The 25,565-nt window shown below is 47.9% G+C and overlaps 1 protein-coding gene across 8 annotated transcripts in view; it reads right to left on the bottom strand.

Annotated features, from left to right (window-relative positions):
* MYO5A (myosin VA) overlaps positions 1-25,565 on the bottom strand; it is an 84,799-nt gene that overhangs the window by 35,579 nt on the left and 23,655 nt on the right. For all 8 annotated transcript variants that reach the window (XM_082060956.1, XM_082060958.1, XM_082060960.1 and 5 more), the window contains exons 5-14: positions 16,699-16,855; positions 15,193-15,336; positions 14,038-14,119; positions 12,384-12,491; positions 11,788-11,894; positions 8,966-9,231; positions 8,316-8,397; positions 5,748-5,888; positions 4,859-4,984; positions 1,857-1,940 (exon numbers count right to left, since the gene is read on the bottom strand). In XM_082060956.1, coding sequence (XP_081917082.1) covers positions 1,857-1,940; positions 4,859-4,984; positions 5,748-5,888; positions 8,316-8,397; positions 8,966-9,231; positions 11,788-11,894; positions 12,384-12,491; positions 14,038-14,119; positions 15,193-15,336; positions 16,699-16,855 — 1,297 coding nt within the window. The remainder of the gene's footprint in view (positions 1-1,856; positions 1,941-4,858; positions 4,985-5,747; positions 5,889-8,315; positions 8,398-8,965; positions 9,232-11,787; positions 11,895-12,383; positions 12,492-14,037; positions 14,120-15,192; positions 15,337-16,698; positions 16,856-25,565) is intronic.

The following is a 25,565-nucleotide window of genomic DNA, read 5'->3' as shown; positions in this document are numbered from 1 at the left end:
CGTGCCTGGACCGCAGATGGACAAGCTCTCCTAAGCTATCGGGACACAGGTCTCATTCCCTCTTTCCAGCCCTGTGAAAGTGGGCAAGCGCACTTCGAAGGCACCGTTCTCATGGACAGCGCCTCAGTCAGTGCTGGCAGAAGAAAGGAGCAACGTGTGGCCTTCGGCAGCAGGATCAGCAACCGGAGAGCACCATCCACACGGGGGGAATTCACGTTCTCCTTGGGTTTTGGTTTTTAGTATTTGATGAATTTTCTTTGTTTCACAGAACACTAGGAGTGTTCAAAGAGAGGGAACACACTGATCAAAGGGCAGATAATTCACATAGTAGAAAACAAGCAAGCAAGCATTGATTCCTGTAATTTTTCCTGATGACTTAATAGACATGCTGCTAACAATCTTACAGACCATTTCCTTCAGAACACAGCCATGACAGAAGGTTTAAACAACATGCCAGTAGCAAGCATAAAAGCTGAAGGACTGCTGCACTGCTTTCATGATACATGCATGGAAAGTGAAGTAGTTCAAAGAGGTCCTGTGGGTGGGTTTATAGAGAATGCCAAAACACAGAGCTCAGCACCGCAGTGCCTGCCAGGAGAAGCGTGTGTCGTGCAGCGTGGAGAGCAGAGCGGCGCTCGAGCTGTGCGAGCGCCTGTGCATGGCAGGGTGGCAGATGATGCATCAGTTCAGAATTACCTTCTGTTGAACGTACACCGCAAGCCCAGAAAACACGGACAACAACAAAAAATGAATCAGAAATGCAATCCCGCTACAATTACTAATGAAAAATAAAAATGAACCCTTCCTCTTTTGAAAATCTGTTTTCTTCATGGTTGAATTTCTTTTTGTTTTTAACACTGGTTTTGGTAAAATTGAGCACTGGGGAAAACCGTGTTCTTTCTTATAGACGGAACTGCCCCGCACAGCAGTGCCGCACTCAGCCCACCGCAGCCCTTCCCTCGGCAGAAACGCTGCTCTGGGTCTTCATTATACCACATGTTTTAATAATGTAGCTCCATATATCTGCTCAGAATGGAAACAGAAGAGAATAATGTTGTTTTTCCTGATAGAATAATAATTTTAAATAGGCTGGACTTGCTTCCTGGGGCATTAGAGCCAGCACATTCCCAACAGCCATCGCAGCATAACGTCAAGGTAACGGCCTTTACATTTCAGAAGAGCACCACCAGCATTTTTTCCATTAAAAAAGCAGATGATGGCACTGAAGGCCTGTTCTATAACTTTCCTTCACACAGCATTTTTCAATTCAGATGTTATCTTTCTTTCATAGATATCAATAAATGGCAAGACTCCATACATTCTGGTTCGTGTCCTTAGGGTCTATACATTTCATTCCGCTCTTGTTTTGCTCCAGGAGTAGAACTTGTCTTTCCTCCAGAAACTTTCTGTTCATCAGGGCCATAAACAAGGAGCTTCTGTTTCCAGGTTGCAAAATTAAGGCCTTAACTGTTAAGCCTTTTTATACTACTCTAGTCTATTTGAAGTTCTTGATGCCTTGACAGAAAATACAGCAACGTTTTGTGAAAAGTAACACAGAACAAAACGAAAAAAACCCAAACAAACACAACCCCCCACCAAACCACCAAACAACAGCAACAACCAAACACAACACAACAAACAGTGAAATCAGCGGCTAAATACAGACCCATCTTACACAGAGCAACATTAGGCTCAAGGACCTTCTCATTTCATACAGACAGGCAAGTAAAACGCAAACTAGGTTCAGTTTCAGTTGATCTTATGCTAAGGGAGAAATATTTTCCAGGTTTCTGAGAAATTTTCTATGACCCTTAATGTGAGGATCCATAAGAAACAAGAAAAATCCTTATACTAACCTTACTTGATTTTAGGACCTTAATTTGTTCTTCATAAACTGTGTCTTTATTCTTTTCCAAAAAGCCTTCGCATTGATATTCCACCTGAAAACCATCATTTTACAAAAAAAGTGAGTATTAAAAGCATTTAACAAGAATGTTTTAAATAGAATTCACCAGCTGTAACATTCACATTTAAAACAGATCATTCTTGTGGATGTTGAAAAGATCAGCTCCCAAGTGCATCTTTGGCAAGTATAGATTTTCCTTAAAGAGAGTGCTTTTCAGTAAAATGTAAAATATTAAAATATCTAGACATGAGTAGTGTTATTGCATGACACCAGCTGTGTTTCACCGCTGAGGGATGCTTGTGCAAGTCCGCAGGATTGAGCAGTTTCCGTAAAGGTGAAGAATCAAAATGTGCTGAGCGTCTCCTTCACCGGAGTTATCAGGGCTGCAAAACCGCATGAAATCCCGATGCAACCGAGAACAAAAACCTCCTCTCATCTCATCTCATCTCATCGGCCGAGAGGCAAGAAGTAGATCTGCCTGCAGCTTTTTATGAAAATGCCTGATTCCTACTCAGAAAGACTATTTGATCAGAGGCAATGGAAAGTCTGAATGTTGTGACAACACATAACAATCCTTTCTCACAGGGCCACAGTGTCTCCTGGAGCAAAGAACAGCCAGAGCATCGGATAAAAGCCTAATATTTATACCACTGTCCTAATTCAAGGCTGAAGAAAACCCCAAAACTACTCTCAAAAGTTTTTAGCTTAGAATTCGATATTAAATTATGTAAGCATGCTAACTCTTCAACCTCCTATCAGCAGAAGTGCAGACTGTAAAATACAAGAGCAGACCTTTATAGCGATTTTGCTGTTTGGGAGCAGGCAGCCCCACGGCCAGCAGCTCTGTCAGCACCGCCAGGCAGCCGTGCTGCCACAACACAGCCCAGCTGCAGCGCACTGCCAGCAGTACACACAGCCCAGCTGCAGAGCACTGCCAGCAGTACACACAGCCCAGCTGCAGAGCACTGCCAGCAGTACACACAGCCCAGCTGCAGCGCACTGCCAGCAGTACACACAGCCCAGCTGCAGCGCACTGCCAGCAGTACACACAGCCCAGCTGCAGCGCACTGCCAGCAGTACACACAGCCCAGCTGCAGCGCACTGCCAGCAGTACACACAGCCCAGCTGCAGAGCACTGCCAGCAGTACACACAGCCCAGCGGCAGAGCACTGCCAGCAGTACACACAGCCCAGCGGCAGAGCACTGCCAGCAGTACACACAGCCCAGCTGCAGCGCACTGCCAGCAGTACACACAGCCCAGCTGCAGAGCACTGCCAGCCGTACACACAGCCCAGCTGCAGAGCACTGCCAGCAGTACACACAGCCCAGCGGCAGAGCACTGCCAGCAGTACACACAGCCCAGCTGCAGCGCACTGCCAGCAGTACACACAGCCCAGCTGCAGCGCACTGCCAGCAGTACACACAGCCCAGCTGCAGAGCACTGCCAGCAGTACACACAGCCCAGCTGCAGCGCACTGCCAGCAGTACACACAGCCCAGCTGCAGAGCACTGCCAGCAGTACACACAGCCCAGCTGCAGAGCACTGCCAGCAGTACACACAGCCCAGCTGCAGAGCACTGCCAGCAGTACACACAGCTCAGCTGCAGAGCACTGCCAGCAGTACACACAGCCCAGCGGCAGAGCACTGCCAGCAGCTCCCAGCGGTGCAGAAGGCAGAGGATCTTCCCCGCTGCACATCAGCTGGGGCACCACTGATGCTCTTAGCGCGGGGGACAATGCCACGAGAGGGCGGCAGAATCTCTGCCTTCTCCCACAAAAAGCATCAGGCACAGAGGTTACCAACCCCACAGCTTCAGCTGTTCCTCAAGATGTCTGTGTGCGCTCCCGCAAGCACGCGGGAGAGCACTGAACGCTCCGCACAGACACGCAGCAGAGCCCGCAGCTCAGACTGCGCAAGGGAACGCCTGGTTTGCAAATGTGAAAGTTCAGCCTCATGAACGGTATAGGAAATATTCATTAAAACCGTCTTGTTCTCCCATGCACCAAATAGAGCAGAACTCATGAATTTCAACTGTTACAGAGGTGTTCTTGCTGCTTTTATTAACAATAAATGCAACAAGAACAGGACTCCTTTCCTATGCATAAATGCAAGAAGCGGGGAGAAATCAAATGGAGGCAAACAAAGGCTTCCAACCCCCCGTCAGCACATACGGAGAAGAATCCCAGAGCTTCTCCAAACCTTTTTGGACAAAGCCAACAATATTTTGAGGCAGCTTCCTTGTTTAGCGGGACAATACCTTAAATAGAACTTTTTAGTATTTGATTTTAACCTGAGGAGTTGCTCAGCCTGACGCTGCATTGCGGAGCTGAACAATGCACGCACTCCACTGAGCTGCCCCTTGACCAGCTTCCCAGAAAGAGCAGCAGAGGCGGGGGGAGCAGCACATCCTGCCCCAGCGATAAGAAGGGTGTGGGAACCTCTCTCCTTTTGCACATTAAGATGGCAGCAAACCCAACACATTTGGTTGTTGCTCTTTAGCTAAAGCTACAGTGAGACATACGATTTTCTGTTTTGTATATTTCCATAGAAAAACTGGAATTGATGCAATTACGCTGTGAATTGAAAGTACGCTAAGCTGTCATGTTTTGGAAAAGGCCGGTTGGTGGTTACAGCATGTGACAGGAGGCAGAAGCTCTTGTTTGTGTTCCTGGTTCTGCACAGCTGCCACGTCAACGTTCTCCTGCTCGGCGGCACAGGCAGGCGCACGTTCTGCAGGACGCCGAGCAGAGCCAGAACACTGCTGCCCGGCGCTGCCTGCGACAGCCGCCCCCCCGGCACCCCCTCCCGGCACCCCCTCCCGGCACCCCCTCCCGCCCTCCCGGCACCCCCTCCCGGCACCCCCTCCCACCCTCCCGGCACCCCCTCCCGGCACCCCCTCCCACCCAGGAACACCAGTAGTGGAAAGAGGCACTGCAGAAAAAAGTCCTTACCTTGTCAGCAAAGTGCTTGATGATAAAAGCTTTATTGGATAAACGTGGCTTTTCAAAGAGGGCACATTTATTCAAGTGAGTATTGTACAGTTTTTGGGCCCAAGTGTCATCCGAGCCTTTTGGCATCTATGGAAGAGAATGCAGAGTCATTCAAAATGTCTTGAAAACTCTTTGGTAGCAAAAGAAACTAAGAAAAGGGGGACAACACTTTGTGGTTCACTTTCAAACTCCAGCTCCTCAGATTTCCAGCACTGCCATAAGCAGGGAAGCCAGCGACCAGCTGCACTCTTGCCTTTCTAACACTCTGGGGCGCAGCCCAGCAGGTGTGACACATATGACACTAAAAACGCTGCCAGTGTCACACACCTGCAGGCGGGATCCAAGAGGAACGCTACCTGACCCAGCAGCAACAGAGCAGGTCAGAACTCGTACCCCACCCGCAGAGACTGTTTGTGATGCACAAGAACCCCAGGCTGGGTTTCCACTGAAGCGGACATCGCACAGCAACACGGCACCCCCTGCACACAGCCTGGCACAACCTCAACTAAGATGAGAGACAAAAGGTGAGACACCAAGCACCAGGCAACTTGGAGAAACCTGACAGGACCAAAGACTTCACTTGCTACGTTTGAGAAAGCTGCCCGAGTCAAAACAAAGGTTGGTCAGAGACCCAGAAACAGATACAGACACTCGATGGAGACAAGGGGGGAAAAAGCATGACTAAACCCATTTTTTCTCCTCCTGTAATTGCCCATTTTGTTTGCACGTTCTCCAAATCCTCCAAACAGCAGTGTCTAAGTGCTGGCTGTATGCCCGTGACTCTTCCCTGTGAGGGCCCAGAAGCAGGACAGGTGATGACCCCGCTCTATGAAAGCCCCTGAGCACACACCTTGCACTCCTCATCCAGCAGATCCAGAACTCCCATTTTGGCCTCAATGAGGTTGATGCACGGCTGATTGTCATAGAAATCAATCAAGGTCCACGGTATTTGTTCCTTCATATATTCTTCTTGTTCCAGCTTAAAGACGTGCTACAGGGCAAAAAGAAAACAGTTTTCTGTGAAATAAAACGCAGAATAAATACATCACACTCTCACTTGAAGTCATCTTGGCACCGTAATCCAGGCTGCCAAGTGGTACACTAGTTCAACTGAATAAACCCTTTAACAAGTAAGTGTATGAAAAATAAATTAACCTTTTTTCCTGGCCTAAAAGCAACAGACTAAATCAAAGCACTCATCCATATTCTCTGCAAATAAGGTTTACTTTTTCATATCTTTTTACTATATTGTCCTACAATTACTATAAACTCTTTTCTCTTACAATAAAAACCACCACAAAACCCAGAAAAAGCCACAAGTGCGGGAACAGCAACTTATAAAGTGGGATGTGCTATACATTTCTGATTTTGAGTTATGAGTACTGCTCTATTCTGAGTAAAATTTCACTATAAATACTTCTGTGTTTCTTTCTGGAAGAACAGAGCTCCATGTTCTCTTATACGGCTGCTGATATTTTTCTATGATGACGCATTGCATTAAAATTTACTCTTCAGCAAAAACCTGCGAGAACGACTCTGGGAATATTAGCACAAGAAATCCTTTAAGCAAAATTTCGTGCAAGATTCACCAAGCACAAAGATCAATAACGATGCAGTTGTGTATTTATTCTAAAATATTATCACAAAAAACCCGCGGAGCTTTAATGAAACGTGCATAGGAGATGAATTAAAACTTCAGGAAAAAAACATCATAAGATATTAAACAGGCAAACTTAATAGCACGAGCACTCTTTTTAAAAACAAAAGAACTGCTGACTGCGGTTATTTTTAATGACGTTTTCTCTCGCATTTGACCAGCGGGGCTGTGGGCAGGGCCGGGGCCGCCACCACCCGCGTCCGCGGCGCCGGCCTCGGCTGTGCGAGCTCAGGACCAGCTCGCAGCTCTCTGCACGTCAGCCCGCAGAGAACCGCCCCGACAAAGCGGTTTATCCCCTTTACTTCATTAGCCTAACGCCGTCCGTTCCAACGCGGCGCTCCTTAACGGCGCCCGCGGGAGCCATTCCCGCCCCGCCGGCTCACAGCCGCCTCACGCCAACTTCACTCCTGACAGGAAAGCCAATGGTAGCACAAAATCCCCGTCACCCCATCCTTCATGTGAGAGGGACACAGCGACGGTGATCTTTACCAAAGAAGTGAACCCTTACAGTGCTTCCAGTGACTGGATTTTTGCTGCAGAGCTGAGAAAACTCTGAGATGCCTTGCGCTAGCAGTTACGACAGCCCGCTGAGGGAGCCGAAGCCAGCTGTGGCACTATGGCACAGGAGGGACATGCTGTGGCACGATGGCACGGAAGGGACGTGCTGTGGCATGATGGCAGGAAGGGACATGCGGTGGCACTACGGCACAGAAGGGACATGCTGTGGCACGATGGCACGGAAGGGACGTGCTGTGGCACTATGGCACGGAAGGGACATGCTGTGGCACGATGGTAGGAAGGGATGTGCTGTGGCACTATGGCAGGAAGGGACATGCTGTGGCACTACGGCACGGAAGGGACATGCTGTGGCACTACGGCACGGAAGGGACATGCTGTGGCACGATGGCATGGAAGGGATGTGCTGTGGCACGATGGCAGGAAGGGATGTGCTGTGGCACTATGGCACGGAAGGGACGTGCCAGGGCTGGTTGCCTCCACCTCAGCCCCGGCCGACTGCCCCACAGGTTCCCCCGAACGTCGGCGCGGGGATCCGGGCCTGCAGGCACACGCCGCCACGGAGGCGACGCTCGTCGAGAGAGCTCCGAGCTGCTCCCGTGCTGCAGCGCAGCCCAGCAACAGATCTGCCATAAATAACCTGCCTCATCACTATGCAGGTAAGATATGTAATTGCAAACGTCACTAAGGCTGAGGAAAGAGAGAGAAAATCGTGATCTTTCTAGAGGAGGAGGAAGAGGCATCTCCTGCCACACGTCAGTCAGCAACCCCAGCATGTGGCTGACAACTTAGAGCACGATGGCAGCTGCGCTGGGAGCGGAAGGGTGGGCGGCAGCCTGCCCGCGGCCTTCCCGCAGCCTGCCCGCAGCCTGCCCGCGGCCTGCCCGCGGCCTGCCCGCAGCACAGCCTGCTCCCCGCTGCCCGCGGGGCCACGGACACAGCGCCAACGCCAGCTGCAGCGCACAGCGCCTCATCGACAGGCGATCCCAAGGCCTTCACGGCCAAGTGCCGCTTCTGTCTTATAATCGTTACTGTGATCGGAATTTCAAATAATCCCAGAGCAGCACTTAGTCATAAAATCTATTTCTACGAGATAGCCGATCTTTCCCCGTCCCCCAAGGCCCACAGCCAGGACAGCTGTTTAATAGACTGAAGGAATTCATTATAACCACTGGGGACCCAATTAGCAGAACGGACTTAGCTGAGTGGAAAGGGAAGAGGAAATGCCAGTCATTTCCTACTTACCATGTTGAACTGCTGCTGCAGTTTTTCGTTGGCATAGTTGATACAAAACTGTTCAAAACTGTTGATTTCAAATGTCTCAAATCTAAAATATGCAGACAGTCAAAATTACTAGTGCAGTTAAAACAACAGATTAAATGACCCCATAATTTTAAACTCCCTCCCACCAGTCAAATTCATTGCATCATTCCAGGCACAAACAACCACAATCAAGCAATGGAGCACACAGAGAAACAGCAAGTTGCAGTACAAGGGTAATTCAGAGATGTTCGCTCTTTAGGCAGGGACGAGGCGGATGGGCAGGGACTGGTATTCCTGTAGAGCACGTTAGTTATCTTTGCCTTCTCTAAAAGTGCCTCCCTGAAGGAACCATGAGATGACAGTTTGCCTGTCACTTTCCCCAGTGCAATACACAACGGAACCACCAACAGCAAACATCTGAAATCCCACTAGCAATGTCAAACTTGAAAGTTGAAGACAAAGACCTTAGATAGCACGTCAAAACTAAACGCCTACTTCCTTCAGCTGGAATAAGCAGCTGCTAAGGGCGTTTTGATTTGCGTAATCCACACAGCCCTGCGTGATAAAGACAAAGGTGTTTTGCAGTAAGATAATTACGTAAGAGGTGCCGTATCTCCGGCAAAAAGACTCACCCATAAATGTCCAACACTCCAATGAAAGAATGCTGTTTTACAGTAGCATGAAGGGCTTTGTTCACATGATCTACAATCCAGTTAAAGAGATTAGCATAGATATGTTTGGCAAGTGCATCTCTGGCATTGATGGCATGAAGTTTAGAAATTGGCTTGATGTAGGTTTCGGTGGCAGTTGCGAGCTTCCTATGGCACAGCCAGTGGGCCATCTCTTCGTACTCCACACCCATGAGGTCGCAGAAGATGGTGAGGGGTTCATGCTTGGGCTAATAAAAACAATCTCGTTAGATCCTGAAACTACCAAGAGCACACATGCAGTTGTGCAACAAGAAGAACCACCCGCCTGCAGTGATCCAGCAACAAGCACCAACAGCAGCTTCCTCAGCTCTTCCTCCTTCAAAACATAACAAGTTCCCCACCCACTTACCACATTCACATCGCTGACGCCAATTAGTGAATCACAGTTTTCCCGAAGGCATTTTATGATACTTGTGTTCACCAAAAAGCCCCACACAGGGAACCTGTAACCTTCACAAAAATGCATCACCTAGCTTTGCAGGATGGACCTTGTATTTTGAATTCTTACAACTAACTGTCTCGGTTTTGATTGAAGAAGCTCGAGAAACACAGAGGACAGGACATCAGCTGCATGCTGGGACAGAATGGGCTCCGGCTCCTGAGCGGCGCTCTCACCTGTTCATGGACCCCACGGCACGAGTGACGGGCAACGGGGCGTCGCAGCCCCAGCCAAGAGCGGAGAGGAAGCCGTGAGGAAGGGCTTTAGTGCTCTGGGCTCAGTATCTAACACAGTATTTTCACAGTGAATTCTGGAGACAAACTTCGAGAGATTGGTGCACACAAATGACGCTAACTTTCAAACTGGACTGTACGAGTGAAAAAAATGACCTCTGTTTAACTGGGTAAGATCAACAAGCAAGGCTTGCACAGAGATGGGTATATAAGATTTATGCATAAAAATCAATGCAGTGGGTTTACCACTCAATGAGTGAAGGTGTACCTCATGACTAACAAGCAAACCGATGGCTAGAAATCAAGGACAGACAGGTCTCTCGTATGGAACTCCTCAACATCACATCCTCATCACATTCACCTTGCACCCGGTGGCTCAGTGGCACGCTGACAAGCAGCATTGTGACAAGGACACGTTACAGGGGACCGTTACTACACGTCCAGTAGCTTCAGGTACATCAGCTTTATCTTTCTGTTTCCACATCCTTCTGACCTCTCTGGGGCTCCTTCCAGCATACAGGTCCCACGGCAGTGCTGCCACACCTCCAAAATCCAGCTAACTGAGCACATCTCCTCTCAGTTTAGCCATAACACTTGGACTGGCTCAGAAGACAACAATGAAGTAATAATAATGAACACCGCACAAAGGAGTGTCGCATTAGGGTTGCACAAGCTGGCATTAAGCAAACCAGTTCGTTCACACAGCACCATGCACAGCCCTTCACTGAGCTCCCCGGAGCACCACGGCTGCATCAGCACACCAGTGCTCCCAGTACACCATGCTCCCGGCACACCATGCTCCCAGCACACCAGGCTCCCGGCACACCAGGCTCCCGGCACACCAGGCTCCCGGCACACCAGGCTCTGTGGTGACAGAGCTCTGCGGTGACACGGCTGTTGTCAGAGAACAGCACCGCTCAGGTAGCCGATGCCACTGAGCAGACATTCAGCTCCCTCTGCTAGGTATTCACCACACCGGCATCAGACTCCACAGGAACTTGCAGGTTCATACTGGCTCGCTGGGCGGGATCCCTGTCTTTGAGATACCCATTACCACCCAGGCTAGCTCATCATGTCCTGGGGCTCATCAGCTTTCTATCTGTGATGATTCAACGTTGTAGTGAAAACCTTTTTAGGACACACCAAAAGCCAGACGAGTGCTGCGGTTCCACGGCGGCTGCCCAGCAGGTCGCGGACAGCCAGCAGCAGGTCTGGCACACCGACCAGTGTGGCCAGCGAAGGACCCGCCGCCCCAGCTCCACAAACTGCTCCTGCAGATTCTTCAGAGAGCAACTGACAGTAAAATGAGAAAACCCTGCAACTGTTGCTACTACTTGAAAAGACAAAAATGAAGGCTGTGTAGGCCAGCAGAAGACATGCCAGGAAAGGCAGAAGGAGAAACTGCCCACTTGGGAATCCAAGGATGAGAAGACTTGCTCGCTGGATCTTTTTTGTTTCTCACGTCCAGCCTATGGACTCCAGCGGGGAGCCCTGGGCCCCACTGAATGAGGCTTTTTCAGAGCAGACCACGCAGTCCCCATCACTGACCTCCACAGAGGAAAAATGACTGATAAACCCACGACACTCAGATGAGTCACACAAATCATATCTGTATATCCTGTGCTCATGTCTAGACATCCCAGAGGACTTCGTGAAGCATTTGCTTTGCAATTATTTAGGACATTTTGGCATTTAACATTAAAAAAAACCCCACATCCTGCAAAGCATTTACTATGGGTAGGGAATGTATTAATGTAGGGATGTAAAGATCTAGACATCTGCTCAGGACTTCAAAGCCAGCCTGTCTGGCAGACTTTATAGGACAGATCAATTAGAGTTTTGAAACAAAGTTAAGGCAGCCACTGTTATAATACGGAGAGTACTGTCTAAAGCCTCTCGACTGAGAAAAATGAATCCATCTGCAAAAAGCACTGTGAAAATTTTACCATATGACAAATAAACATATTGCTTGTGCTGTTGTCTTGTGACTCTTTTTCAGAAGAGAGCCCTGCAAACAAGCGGGAGGCAGGACGGTCAGAGCAGAACCAGGACCTGAGCCCATCGCTACTCACGGGCACAGCGCAGCTGTCCGAGTCCCGAGACGCAAACTCCACGTTGCCCAAGTGCAGGATGCCGGCGAGGATTCGGAAAATTCCCATCTGGTAGGAATCACTAATCCCTGAAAGGATGAATAAAACATTCTGAATGGAGAGAGACATAAAGAACCACGAGCTGCAGTTGATGAAAAACTGTGTTGAGATAAATGGTGACCGCTGTGTGTTTTCTTGGGAGATTCCAGTATTTGACAGCACTGCTTGGCTCCACTTCTGCTAAAAACATTCTACAATCAGATGCAAAAAAAATCCATTAACATTAATTGTTTAATTTGCTGTTGCAAAGTGCTTAGTGAGCGACCTCCAACGCTGTATATGCTGCCCCAAAGGAATCTATTATTTACGTTCATACAATGCATCCCTCTCCTACACCAGATATGCGATTCCACTGCAATTTAAATACCTTCTTAATGCAGCAGAAGTATCGCAGTCCCAAGGGTTATCAAACTCCCCTGTTTTTAAACACGACGGAGTACGAAGAAAATATACAGGAACAATGTAGGAAACACTTGCTAGTATATGAGATTTGGGACACAACTGTGTTTTATAATTACCTAGCAAAGTGCAGGCCTGCCTGGTGTTCGCCATTTCCTTAGCATCGTCGACACCATCGATCACCGGGCTCCCACCTTGCTTCGTGTAGTGAAAGTAATTTGCATTCCCTGTAACAGAAAAAACCCAAATCATTTACACACAGCGAGGCAGAAATTCGCAGCACATCTGGAAAGCTGTGCAATGACTAAGTCGCCCTTGGCAGAACCCATGGTTTGAGACATGCCAGTGTATTTTTGCCTCCTGGCTCATAGGGACCTCCTTATTCTGGAGAATTTTTTCAGGATTTAACAGAGTAAATACGTATTCTTAAGCTACCTGGTTCCTCCAATAGGCCCTCAAGTTCAAACTGGTTCAAACTTCCACACCTGTGGCACAATTATTGTCCAAGCCTGAGCCAGCCAAAGGGCAGGTGCAGAGCTGACAGCAGCAGCACTTTGGCATTACATGGCAGGTCTCATTATGCTCTTATTGCATCAGGATATTTTAAAAACTCGTATTTTGCCTGTTGTTTTCTTGTTTCTAATTTGTGGTTTAGTTCAGCCAGATGATCCTCGGGGAGCCGTTCTGGCGGAGGGGTCGTGCTGGAGAAGCCGAGAGCTGCGCAGCAGCCTGGGCCCAGCGTGGGGCTGCCGAGCTGCAGCAGCGGGTGCCGGGCACGCTGCTCGGCTCCGCAGCAGCCTGGGCCAGCGCTGGGCTGCCGAGCTGCAGCAGCGGGTGCTGGGGATGCTCCTCGGCTCCGCAGCAGCCTGGGCCAGCGCTGGGCTGCCGAGCTGCAGCAGCGGGTGCTGGGGACGCTGCTCGGCCCCACAGCCGCCTCCGCTGCAGGGACAGGCGCCTCTTCTCCTCGTCTGCTGAAAGAGGAGTCTGCTACATGGCTGCGCTGGTTATAATGACATTAGTCCCTTTCTTTCCTGTGTCAGCAGATGTGAATCCTAAATGTGCCAGCATGGTGCAGAAGAGCAGAGGAACACTTTAAAATCAGGCTGATATTTCTGAAATCAGCACTGGCAGGCTGTGCAGTTTGCCCACTGCGTGGGAAGATAGCTATCATTTAAAAATAGACAAGAAGCACTGAAATTTATACTGAGCTTTACAAATTAGGAGGTGATTCCCTGTCCCAAGGTCACCATAATGCCTTTCTTTTAGAAAGCACCAGTTCCTGATAAATGAGAAACCTTTCCTTTATCAACATTTTTGTGATCAGCAGGTTAGCAGAGGTGGTACAATGATTGTTGGTACTGGCCCAAGGGAAGTATGTGGATGCAAAATAAGGTCTTCGGGTGCATCAACCAGAAATGGTGACATTCCCGAGCAGCTGGAACCACAGCAAAAAGGTTTAAAAGGACCAAGAGAAGAGAACGTCACCCTTGGCACTGGAAAGCTGCTCTGGAATCCAGGATGTACTCAGTCCCAGTGATGACAACCGCAGTGTATCACAGCGCGCTGAATACACACATCTGACTTTTGCTCTAGCTAAAAAACACAAAGTCTGAAATTGCCATTTCAGCTATTTTCAATATATTTTAGTATTTGAAGGTTAAAAGTTCAGAATTTCAAAGCCAGCAATTCTTCTTTCGGTTCTATGGCTCAAACGGCTGGGAGATGCTGCTTTGTACCTACAGTTGCACCACACAAGGAATGTGAATTTCATACCTAATCGTAGCGTTTGGAACTCGGGCAAAGCTGCAGAGGCACAGAGCTGGTAAAAGATGTGGTAATTCCTCTCCTCTTCTGCCTTTAAAAAGAAAGGAATTTATTATTTTTTGCAACGTAACGAGTTCCAGAAACATCCATGAGTAGAAAAGAGCTGCTATGTTTAGTGCTTTGTCAAGTATCACATTAAGAGTATAGAAGCCACTTGGAAAAAGGAAAGATAAATCAGCATCTATCACTTCCTTCCTGATTAATTCAACCCCTTTTCAACACCAAGAAGCACGCAGACATTTTCATTTCAAAAAAACGCAGGATTTCACTTTTCAGAACTGCGGATTACTACTAAATATAGCTCAGCACTCTGTGGGTGGGTGAAATGATCATGCTTAAAAGCTTTTCGTTTTCCAAAAATAACCGGTGCCATTCGCCTCGGCATTTCCAGTAAGCTGCTGAAGGGAGGGAGCGTCTTCCTTCTCCAGGCAAAGCTGGAATTTTGGAATGAAGGACAAACACAGCTCAGAAGGTTCTGACTCTTGACCAACACCATAATTCCGAACTTAAGCCCTCCAAATTTCATAACTTCAAAATAAAACAAAACAAAAATGCTCTCTAGCTAAACCATGTGCAATAAGCCTCTCTTATCTTTAAAATATACAACAGTACTTCCCATAACGCCCCTACCCAATGCAAACTGCAATCATTTGGTTGAAGCCTTTAGGCAGCCAGTCAAGGATAAGTCCATGTTACTGAGCTCCAGACTATAAGGCAGGAAACAAAAAGCCTGCGGATCAGTTCAAGCATGAAATACCAAAATGAGGAGGGTTCAAGGGAGATTAAATTACATATTCTCATTGCCTAAATAATGGCAATTAAAACTCACTCACAATTATTGCGACAGCAGCGGGTTTAACAGGAGACTGAAAACGAGCTACGGTGGCAGCTTTACAAACACATCGCAGAGCTCGTCTTGAGCAGCAGCGGCTTCTGCGAGGTTCTGAAGCCCTTTACTACTACAGAGAGCACGAACTCACACCTGGGACAGCACTGAGGGTATTGCAAGTTTAAATAAACAGCCTTTTTAAAACACATTTTACAGCTCTTTTTTTTTTAGCATAGTCACACAAAGACAGAATAATAAGATTGCACCAGTGTTACCTGGAACACCACTCTCGACTTTTCCAAGAGGTACGTTCTCATGTTAGCACCAATGATTCGGTATCTCTTATCAAAACCAATTTCAATGTACTTCCCAAAGCGACTGCTGTTGTCATTCCTTGTAGTTTTGGCATTTCCGATAGACTGAAAAAAGGAATATTGTAAAGGTTAAACAGCTTTCAGAAATTACCACATCTGTTTAATCATCTACATGGTTCATAAACACTTGACATTGACTTTGTCCTGCCTTCAAAATAACCAAGAATTTGACACCTGGTCAGCAAGTCACATCAAAACATGGTTATTCCATTGATACAAGATCGGGAGCTCGTCTTCCCAGCAACAACTTCACTTCCACACAGTCCAGCTTTCCAGCTAAAAACCCTTGATTGCTCTCTCAAGTCTTTAAAAGGAATTAAAGAGTATAACAAAGTGGTCGCATACACCCAGATTACTAGTAAAAACTTAATAAAACTATAGCAATTATTTCACACTGTATATATTCATATATATAGGTGTACACATATATGCATATATAATTGTAACCTCTGTTAAGTCTACTCATCATAAAGCCACAGCCCAGCGAACAGCACGGACAGCGCTGCTGCTCTCAAGGAACTCTCCCACGACTGCTTCTCTCTGGTGGACCATTTCTTAACTTCAGCTACAACTTGAATCTACACATGTAGGTAAAGACACAAAAACCAGTTCAGCTGAGCCTAAGAAATGTTTTGTGCTTGGCCACAACATTGATTAGAGTTACCGTGTGCCCTGAGCTTTCTGAAGAACGGAGATCCTGAAGCGGGAGGGAACTGTGTGTGTTATCTCACAGCCTGTGGGCAGCACCTGCAGCCCCAGGGCAGCGGCTCCGGGACTCTGGGACCATTAGTTACACGAACATCCAGATCTGAAACATCACTCCGAGCTAATTACGGCAAAACGAAACATCTGTCATGTTTTTCCCTTCTGAAAGAAACCGTGTGCATCTCATGCAACTTCGCCATCTCAGTCTGTCCTCTCGAATGATATTTCCTACAACTGAACATTTGCTTTACTGAACAACTGCTTCCACCTCACAGTATAATCCATGGGCCCCCGCCGTGCGATGCACATGTTCAGTGGGCAAGACCAGAAGTTATAACCCTCTTTGGAAATTCCACACGCAGTCTTCTGCACCTGCATTTGGCCGGTGGTTTGGGAACCACCAGTGTTACAACACTGAGTAGATTTAAAGCAGCATTCATACAAAAATTCCTTTGTTATGTGAAATTCATTGACAACACTGAAACATTACCTCACACCTCCTCTCAGTCTTTCCCAAATACTACATGTAATTGATGCCTAGAGCATCTCTTGGTAAATGGATTAAATACATATTTTAAAAATATATTTATTCTACATCTTTTGATCCTTAAAAGAAGTACGGCTTGCTCTCTATGGAATGCTTATGCTGGCCCCAGGATCGCAAACGCAGCTGGATGGCAGGGGCTAGCGAGCAGCTCTCACCTCCATGATGGGGTTGGAGGCCAAGACCTTCTCCTCCACGTTGGCTTCGCTGGCAGATCCGCTGACCGTGGCAAAGTACCTCATGGCGTATTTAGCAGAGACGGTCTTTCCGGCTCCAGATTCCCCGCTGACAATGATCGACTGATTTCGCTCGTCTCTGAAACACAAAGACACGTTAATCACCAGCTGTTCTCTCAAGGACACTTCGTTTTTGTGTCCCCAACTCGGCAACAACCCTTCTACCATCAATGTTAGCAACACAGCAATAACATAAATGCACGTTGCGGCAAGAAGGCTGTTAGTGACCGAGCTGCCCGAGCGGCTGGCTGGACGGACAGACGGACGCCGCAGCGTGGCCCGGCCAGCCAGCCGGGCTGCTCCGCAGAACCCGCTGTGGGCAAGTGCCTGGCACCTCTATTCACTACGAGCTGCTGCAGCTACGTCTACCCAGAGCCTGGCAAAGTGCTCCGCTAAATTGTCAGTGCTCATTAGTAAAGATCATTAATGCCATCTTACAGATAGAGAACTCAACAGCAGAGGCAGCAACAGAAACCTTTCGTCCTTCTGAGCTAATCACCAGCTTTTCCCAGAATTGGTCTGAATCTGAAAAATTCAAGCAGGGCTGTTCAGGACACAAATAGCAGCTCTGGAAAGACGACGACCCCTTGTTGTCAACTAGTATATTCTCATTCAAAAAGAGCCCATTTTCTAATGAAACAACTCTCATCTCAAAGAGGGCTCTATCCGTAAACCCCACCTGTATGACTAATAAACAGACTACAAAATAACAAGGATATAAATTAACATTTCTATAGCCTGAATATTTTAAAATAAAGACCATACATGCTTGATACAGTATTTTACATTTCCAAAGCAAAAGAAGTTAAAATGAATGATATTTCAAAATACTCCTATGAGCTGGGTGAGCTTAACTCTATCTCACACACCAGAAAGTGGAGAAAGAAGGAAAGCAAATTACCCCAAAGTGTTTCAGAGCTGGAGCTGGAACACAGAAAGTGTAACCAAGGCCCTGCCCTCACAGCACAGTAACTGGGAATGGGATTCCAGGGACACACGTGTTCGGGCAGCACAAACGCAGCTTGCGCAGCCTCCAAACGCCCGCTGAGGCCACCAGCAAACGCTGTGCAGGGGAAGAGAGACGCATGGAAAATCTATTTGTGGCTTCTGTAGTCTAAAGGTCCTCCAGGAGATCTGGGGTTCTATTTCTGAGATGGTAAAAGAAAAGCTGCTGATGAAATTATGAAGCTAAATTACAGATCAGGTTGTTACTCTCAAGCTGTCGCCCACCTTCAAAATCATCCCCAAAGCCCCGATATGAGCACAATTGCAGCGCCTGCTCGGTGCTGCTGCCGGAGCCGCTGGTCACGTCCACATGTCTGGGGGAGCCAGGCTGGGGTTTGTCTAACCGCAGGAAGGCACTGGCTGCTGCGGGGTCTCCACATGCTGGTGAAAGGAAATTACCTGGAATGGCTGCGTGCTGACTTAAGTTTAATGGGAAAGCGCTAAGGACATCAAAGGAACCTAATGTTGCATTCTCGACTTCATTTAACACAGGCGACGGGTGTGAGTGAGCACACGCAGCGCTCGCGTTCACACGCAGCAGCTGCCCCGTTGTGGGGAGCACAGCGGCCCAGCTGGAGGACACAGGACAAGCCCGACCAAAGGTGCAACATCGCGCCTTCAAGGGGATAACCAGTGACAGCTTCCCTCTCACACAGACACATCCTACAGCGAGTCAAAAACCAAGAACAATTTCTCCGTAGGACCGGCAGCGCGCTCTGTTACTCCTCCTGTGCTCTTTCACAAAGCAAAAAAACCCAACAAAATTACAAAATATGAAACTTCTGACCCAATTTCAGGAGCTGCCTAACACAGGAGATGGACAAGAACATAATAAGCTTCTCATCTGCAGATCATCAGCTCTTTTCATGTATTAAATATCATTAAATATATGAGGACTTGTGAAGTTCAAGTCCTATGAAATGTGTCCTCTACTGATTAAACTTATTTTTAGCTTAGATCCCAACGTATAGAAGGTTTTCAGAAAACACAACAACGCAACCTCAGTGCTACAGACCTCTGGCAAAAATGTCACCACATCTAAGTGTTGCCAAGAGAAGAACCCTGAGACAAAGGTGCCTCTTTTGTGACTGTCACACGCAGGACACGGCTGTGAGCGGGACGGTGCCCCGGGGGTCAGCGGTGCTGGGAAACACCGAGCGCTGCACCGGAGCGGCTTCGTGTTTCCAAAGGCAATAACGAAAAGATGAGGTTGAAACAATTCCTCCTTAAGAATACTATTGCTGATCGGCCTGGAGTTTCCTTCCCCCTTGTCCTAAGGCGCGAAGATGTACTCTTCTCCCTAGCATTCATTCATGTGCTCAGGAATAAAGGGATCCGTTATCATATCACCGTGTGAGTACATATACACATGCATTTTTCACATATTGACCTAGAGAAGCAGCTCTGTGCTCTCCGCCGTCTCCTCGGCAGCGAGGATTGGTGTTTGCAGCAGCTCTGGCCAGAGTGAGACACAACGGGCTCGCTCACTGTGCACAGTCCCCGCTCAGAGCCGCCCTTGTCCCCAGCAGCACGTCGGCCAGTCCATTGTCTGAGTCCAACACACCGCACCGACCATCCGCCAGCAGAGTGCTCTTGGCACAGGGCTCTTTCACGGCATTAAACTTTAACGAAACAAAACGCCGCCGCCACCACCACCAAACAGAATGTAATTTAAATACCGCAGATAGGGCATAAAATGTGGCGAGAATTCTTTTTAATGGTTTGGTATAAGCAGCCGTCAGTCTAAATTACACCTCTGGAGTCGATAATTTAAAATAGTGTTATGTATCACAAAATAATGCTGATGTCTAGTTTTGAAAGGTAACATTCAGATGCCGTACCCAAGTCATACACAACTCCACTCCTTACGACAAATAGTGGCCACAGAATGAGCAATAAATACCACGACTTTTTCATATCATAATTCCAGTAAAGGACAGAAACAGATTCATGCACAAGCTGGTAACTTGTAAAGACAATTATGCTTTACCTACACAATGCTGTCGACAGGCAATATGTTTACAAGGAAATTCACTGTCAGAGGGCAAACCAGAAGAGATGCAGCTGACTTCACTCCTGGAAGCTTGAGATGAACCTACATTCCAGCAGGGGTTTTATGCCTGGAAAAGCCACTGCAAAGTCCAACAGTGAAGAAACTGCTTTTCAACCCAAGTTCAGCACTGGGGCTGCAAACCGAGCTGAGACAGCTGGTGAGCAGAAAAAGGCTCCGCAGAACACAAGTGAAAGGACAACGCACAGGAAACCAGAAAATAGATTAAAATAATGTTGTTTTCAAGATGTAATAAACCCCTTTGTCGAGGATGTGCATGTATCTGGGTGCAATACTTCTAATAGCATGGGCTGCTACCAACTTTGAATTCTGTACTTCATAGAAATCGACACTGACCAGTCCTTATGGTTGATTGTCATTGATTACAGTGATTACCAAGGACTAACCGTTATCTAAAGAAGTGTTGAACAACGTCAGTTGGCCAATGGAAAAACTGAGACAAGAGAGGAATAACAGTGTAAGAAACGAAACATTAAAGGTACTAACATCAAAGGCAGAGTTGCCAATTTGCAATTTTAATTCCTTAAGATCGGTACAGGCCGGTTCCCCCCGATCCCAGCACCGCTCACTGCACCACAGCCGTTACTTCCACAGCGAACTGTGCAAACGGGTCAGGATCACCCGGACACCCAGACCCAAAGAATCCCCACAGACACCTTTGTTCACCGTCCTCCTCTGTTCCCACAGGAAACCCCTCTCTGAAGCAGGAACACTAACACAGTTAGAAACAAACCCATCAATAAGCATTGCAGAGGGGATTAAAGAAGCCCAGAGCTATTCAACTTAATCATCAAAGGACAACACTGTTCTTGTGCTTTTCTGCTTCCTGTGACTGATGCATCGGATGTATCACTTGATCTTGTCTTTCAGACTCACGACTCCACAGCAAATAACGTCAAATAGATGTATATAAGCACACACAGCACAAAACATCAGCCTGGGAAAACAAACAAAAGGAATATAAGATTGCTGACATCAACCTCAATATTCCTATCAATCCATCCATGCCCAACCCATTAGCATCTCAAACGGGCAAAAGTGCATCATTATCAGCTGATTTTAAAATATTCTGATATGACTTGGAAATGTTTGCCTGTGATTAACTGCGTCAAGGTTGAGTAGTCTCAATGCCGTATGACACAGATGAGATCAGCAGAAAACATCAGAGAGATATTGTTAGTATGAAAAGAAGAGACCAAATAACTGGGCAATTTGATGGGAAGAGCATTAGCACTGCCTTTGATCATAAATCACCTGCATCTCTTAGGCTGAAGACACTGACAAAGTGCTGACATTCTTCGGGAAGCTTCTTTGTCCGGGTGACTCGAAGGCCACCCCCTCCAGGACATTGTCCCTGGCTGCTCCAGCGCTAAGTGGTTCAATAAGCCTACAGCCGGTTTTGTGGGGGGAGTTGCTGCAGGTTTCTCTTTTACTTTTGGAATAAGAGGTTTAGGTTCTGGCTGAGGGCACCGGCCCCATGGCATGTGGTAGTTTCAATTTTTACCTAAATCACACCAGCACAAACTGCTGCTAATGGCCTGGTCCTGCAAGTTCTAAACCCTGAAACCTCCTACCGCTTCAGTGCAGGAACAAGAACACGATCAATCGCTCTTATTTAATCTAGCGGTGCCAGTCTGCTCTGCTTTGTTTCACTGTTGCTCCTGTACTGCAGTTCTGCGGTAATAAGGTAGATTTGTAAGGCTAAAATTGCTTTACATTTTCAAAACGGTGAATTTAGAATGATCAAAGAACCCGACGCAAACTCCCAGGGAAGGAACCTGTGACTCGGGGAATACTTGGGATGGATCCTGTTCTCAGAATACACCTCACTACCAGGAACATCGATGTGCATCACGCCCATCAAAGACACAGAGTAACCTAGTGAACTGCCATCCTGCAGCTGAAAACCAACCCAGGAAAATAACTTAACAACTAATGACGCTGCTGAAAGGTCAGCGAGGATTCACTCGGAAATGCTGGCATGTTTGAAGGCTTGTTGAACCCACTCGGAGGGCCGTAGGACTAACCAGGCACCAACGAAACCTAGTTTAAGTGACACGTTTTACACCCTACACTGTAAATCAGACTTGCAAACTGTGTGAGGATACATGTACATACACGCAGCTGACGTGATGAAGTGTCTCCAGCAATGCAAACATAACTCGGACCTAAGCAAGCATCCTATTTTTCACAATATCTCAGCATCCCAATTGCAGATTTGTGACAGCATATGACCAAAATGACCCGCGGTATCTGCAGTCAGAACATTCACACGTCTTTGTATCTGGGAGCACGACTAAACAAATCTGTTCATCAAAGATCAATCCCCCCATGAGGCAGCTGCAACACAAACAAGAGCACAGAAATGTTACCAAATAATTTCCTTATCAATAAGATGAAATAAAGGAAGTTTACACAATGAACTGAAAATAAAAGCAGCGTGGAAGTGCTAAGTACCACTCTAACTGCTTTATTTGGGAACATCGATAACTTAGAACTACTGATGCTATAGGAAAAGAGAAATATACCTAATACTCCACCTATTCCAAACAGCTTATTCAGTCTCGGAATAAATTTTCACTGAAAATATTTTAAACTCTTTACTAGTGAAAGACATCAGCTTCCATCGGGTATCAGTGCAAAGTTAAGAGTTCTCCGTAGCAGCGAATGTTTTGTGAGCTTCACGGACAGCAGCTTGTTTCACTAATTAGGGCATTTCGGAAGAAGGGGCGGCTGTGCGGGCTGGAGGGAGCACGGGACCGTGTGTCCCAGCGCGGGACAGACGCACGTCCCAGCGCGGGACAGACGCACGTCCCAGCGCGGGACAGACGCACAGCAGCCTGTGCTCAGCCAGCCCCGTCCCCGGCCGCGCCGGTCCCAGGGCCACCCAGGTCCCAGGGCCACCCAATCCTGCTCCGCTCCCGTGTGATGTTCCCATCGTCACAGTTATTTGCTTTGCTAAGAGAGACCGAAATTGCAATTTACACTGACAGGAAGGAGAGCGCTGTGAAACGCACCAGCCCCGGCAGGTTGAGCGGGGAGGTGCGGCCACTGGGCTCCCCTTGGGCAGCGCACACGGCTGAGCGGGTCGGGCGCCGCCTGCTCGGTGCCAAGGCCTTTGGAATCCAGCCCAGGGCACAAAACATCTGTTAGGAGCCATTATAAAAACTGGCAGCTCCACAAAGGAGGATTTGCTTTTCGTGTAGAGGTAATTCAACTGTTCAATAAATAAATAAACAAGAACTCATTGAGCAGCGGAGAACAGCAGCAAGCGGGTCCGAGCAGCCCTCCCGTCCCCTCTCCCACGGACGGCAGGAGGGGACATCTTGCCCTTCATCAGTCTTCTGAACAAACTATTTTAATCACAAAATTCGTTGCAGCCCTAAATAAGTTCCATTACCCTTTCTGGATCTGGCTCTTGGCCTCCTTAAGATGGCAAAGCACCCCCGCTTTGTCTTCTTACTTTCCAGCTGCGTCCTATTGTCTTCATAACACAAGCACGTCACCTTTTATTCTCTTGGCTCAGCTGCTGAGCCCCCCTCCCTGACGTCACCTTCCCCTGGAGAAGCCACCAGGAGCCCCAGTAAATGCCACCCAGTGCTCTGTTGTCACCTGCGCTGCAGGAACCCTCTTCTCTCACACTGAGGTTCCTCCTCGCCGTGTTCCTTCCCACAGACCCATCCTGCTGTTCCAGTGCCAAAGCCTCCGCATTCACCAGTACTGGCACATCCCAAAACATGTGGCCTGACACAGGTCATTATTTTCCAGCCTCAAAAGACTGTTGCGGGGATTAACGAGGTAACTTTCATAAAGCACCCAGAATGTCCACAGCGCCATGCGAGCGCTAAGGATTATTATTAGAGACTAAAGTGCTTTGAACCATTCTGCGCCAGCGTGACGGGGGAAAGAGAGCAGCGAGTCACCAGTGCCGCTCCTGCGCAGAGCAGCAGCCGCGCTGCTGGGTCCGTTCCACCTGCACACCCCGTGCCCAGCGCTTTATTTCGACTGCCTGGGTCTAATGTGCTCAGACCTGACACAGCCCGGTCTTCTCAGACACCTCGCGTTAACAATTTGGAGACGCATTCCGCTCACCTTGAGTCACAACGGTTGCTCCTGCCCAAGCAGTAATTTAATCCTTTGTAAAATCATTCATTTTTGATAGGCAGGAAGCATTAGTCCAACAAACCACGTTCTTTAACCACTTTTCTAAATATACTTCCCGTTTAACCGTATTTTTAAACCTAACAGCATTTCTCGCTGACGTCTCCTTCGGCCACCGGAGGAACGTGGACGTTCCGAGCAGAGGGCAGGGCTGGGAGGCCACTGTGTGGGACCAGCTCGGGGCTGGTCACCGTCACCGCTGCCACCTCCGCCTGCAGGGGACACAGCAGGAATCCATCTACAGGAGCAGAGGAGACAGACTTGGGGACACAGCAGGAATCCATCTACAGGAGCAGAGGAGACAGACTTGGGGACACAGCAGGAATCCATCTACAGGAGCAGAGGAGACAGACTTCGGTGAATGCATGTAAAGTGCCTGGAAAACACAAAGACTTGCATGAAAGCAAATGTTATGATGCAGAATACGTTACCTGGCACAGAAACACCTTGGCACTGCAGGAAATGAAGGCATGCAAAATGTAGCATCTTAATTTCTGTATATTGAAGAGAAATTACCTTTGGGAGCATGTTAGAAGGAAACCCAATTGACTGATAGACTATACTCTATTCTCACATAGCTTATTGTCAAGCTGGAGTGATCAAGTCATCAGGCACTGGATCAGTATTTCCGATGTCCTGCTTTGCCGCCTTGGTGAACTCACCAAACTACCCTCCCACTCGTGTCTGTGTCAACTTATCAAACAGAAATAACGCCACTGATCTCTTCTGTAGAGGACTTTGAGATCTGCTCACGGAAACCTTCCAACAAAGGTGAAATATCACTATTATACGTAACCCGAATTCCCTCGAGTCTGCTCCAGCTGCAAACTCAGCCACTCCAAAACACCCCAAGTTCTTCAACAACAGCTCGGTAAAAACATTCCACAATACTCTAAAAAACAGCAGATGCACCACTTCCCATTTTAATTGTATTCAGGAAACACAGCTCCTGACTGTAAAAATGGCAAAAGATAATGAATTAACAGCCCCGTCTCTTGACAAACACCAACGAAGAAAGGCGAGGTCAGCACACGCTGCAGCATCACGGCAGATCGAGCACAGAGGAGCACGGGGATGAGCCAGCACTGCGCGACTGATTAACCCGGATCAGTCAGAGCCCGCTCCGCAGTGCTTTAGGAAGGGTCACTGCTGAGCCGCCAGCAGGACACCTCGCGTGAACTCCGGCTTCCCTGCGACCACGTTGACCCTTCTGCTGCCCAAAAACAATCGCTGCTCACACAATAGGTCCCTGATGTGATGTCGAGTTGATTACCCCATCTGCTGCCTTTGCCCCAACATCAAAAAATGTCAGAGACCGTTCCAAATTCATCTGCTTTCACCAGAAAGGACAATTTCCCTTTTCATTCTAATTTTAACAACAGCACACCACCTCTTTCCAAGGTATTTCATTTGAGGAGCTGCATGTCAAAGCCGTCGGTCCAAAAGGCTGTTGTGTATGTGCACAGGCCCACCACAGCAGCTCCACAAGGGGTTGTTAATCACCCCACCCTGACGAACAGTCTCCATCGTCGGACGCTCGGGGGCAAACAGC

This window comes from Streptopelia decaocto, assembly GCF_964273445.1.
Source record: "Streptopelia decaocto genome assembly, chromosome: 9".
Lineage (NCBI taxonomy): Eukaryota > Metazoa > Chordata > Aves > Columbiformes > Columbidae > Streptopelia > Streptopelia decaocto.
This window is presented reverse-complemented; position numbering and strand designations above follow the sequence as displayed.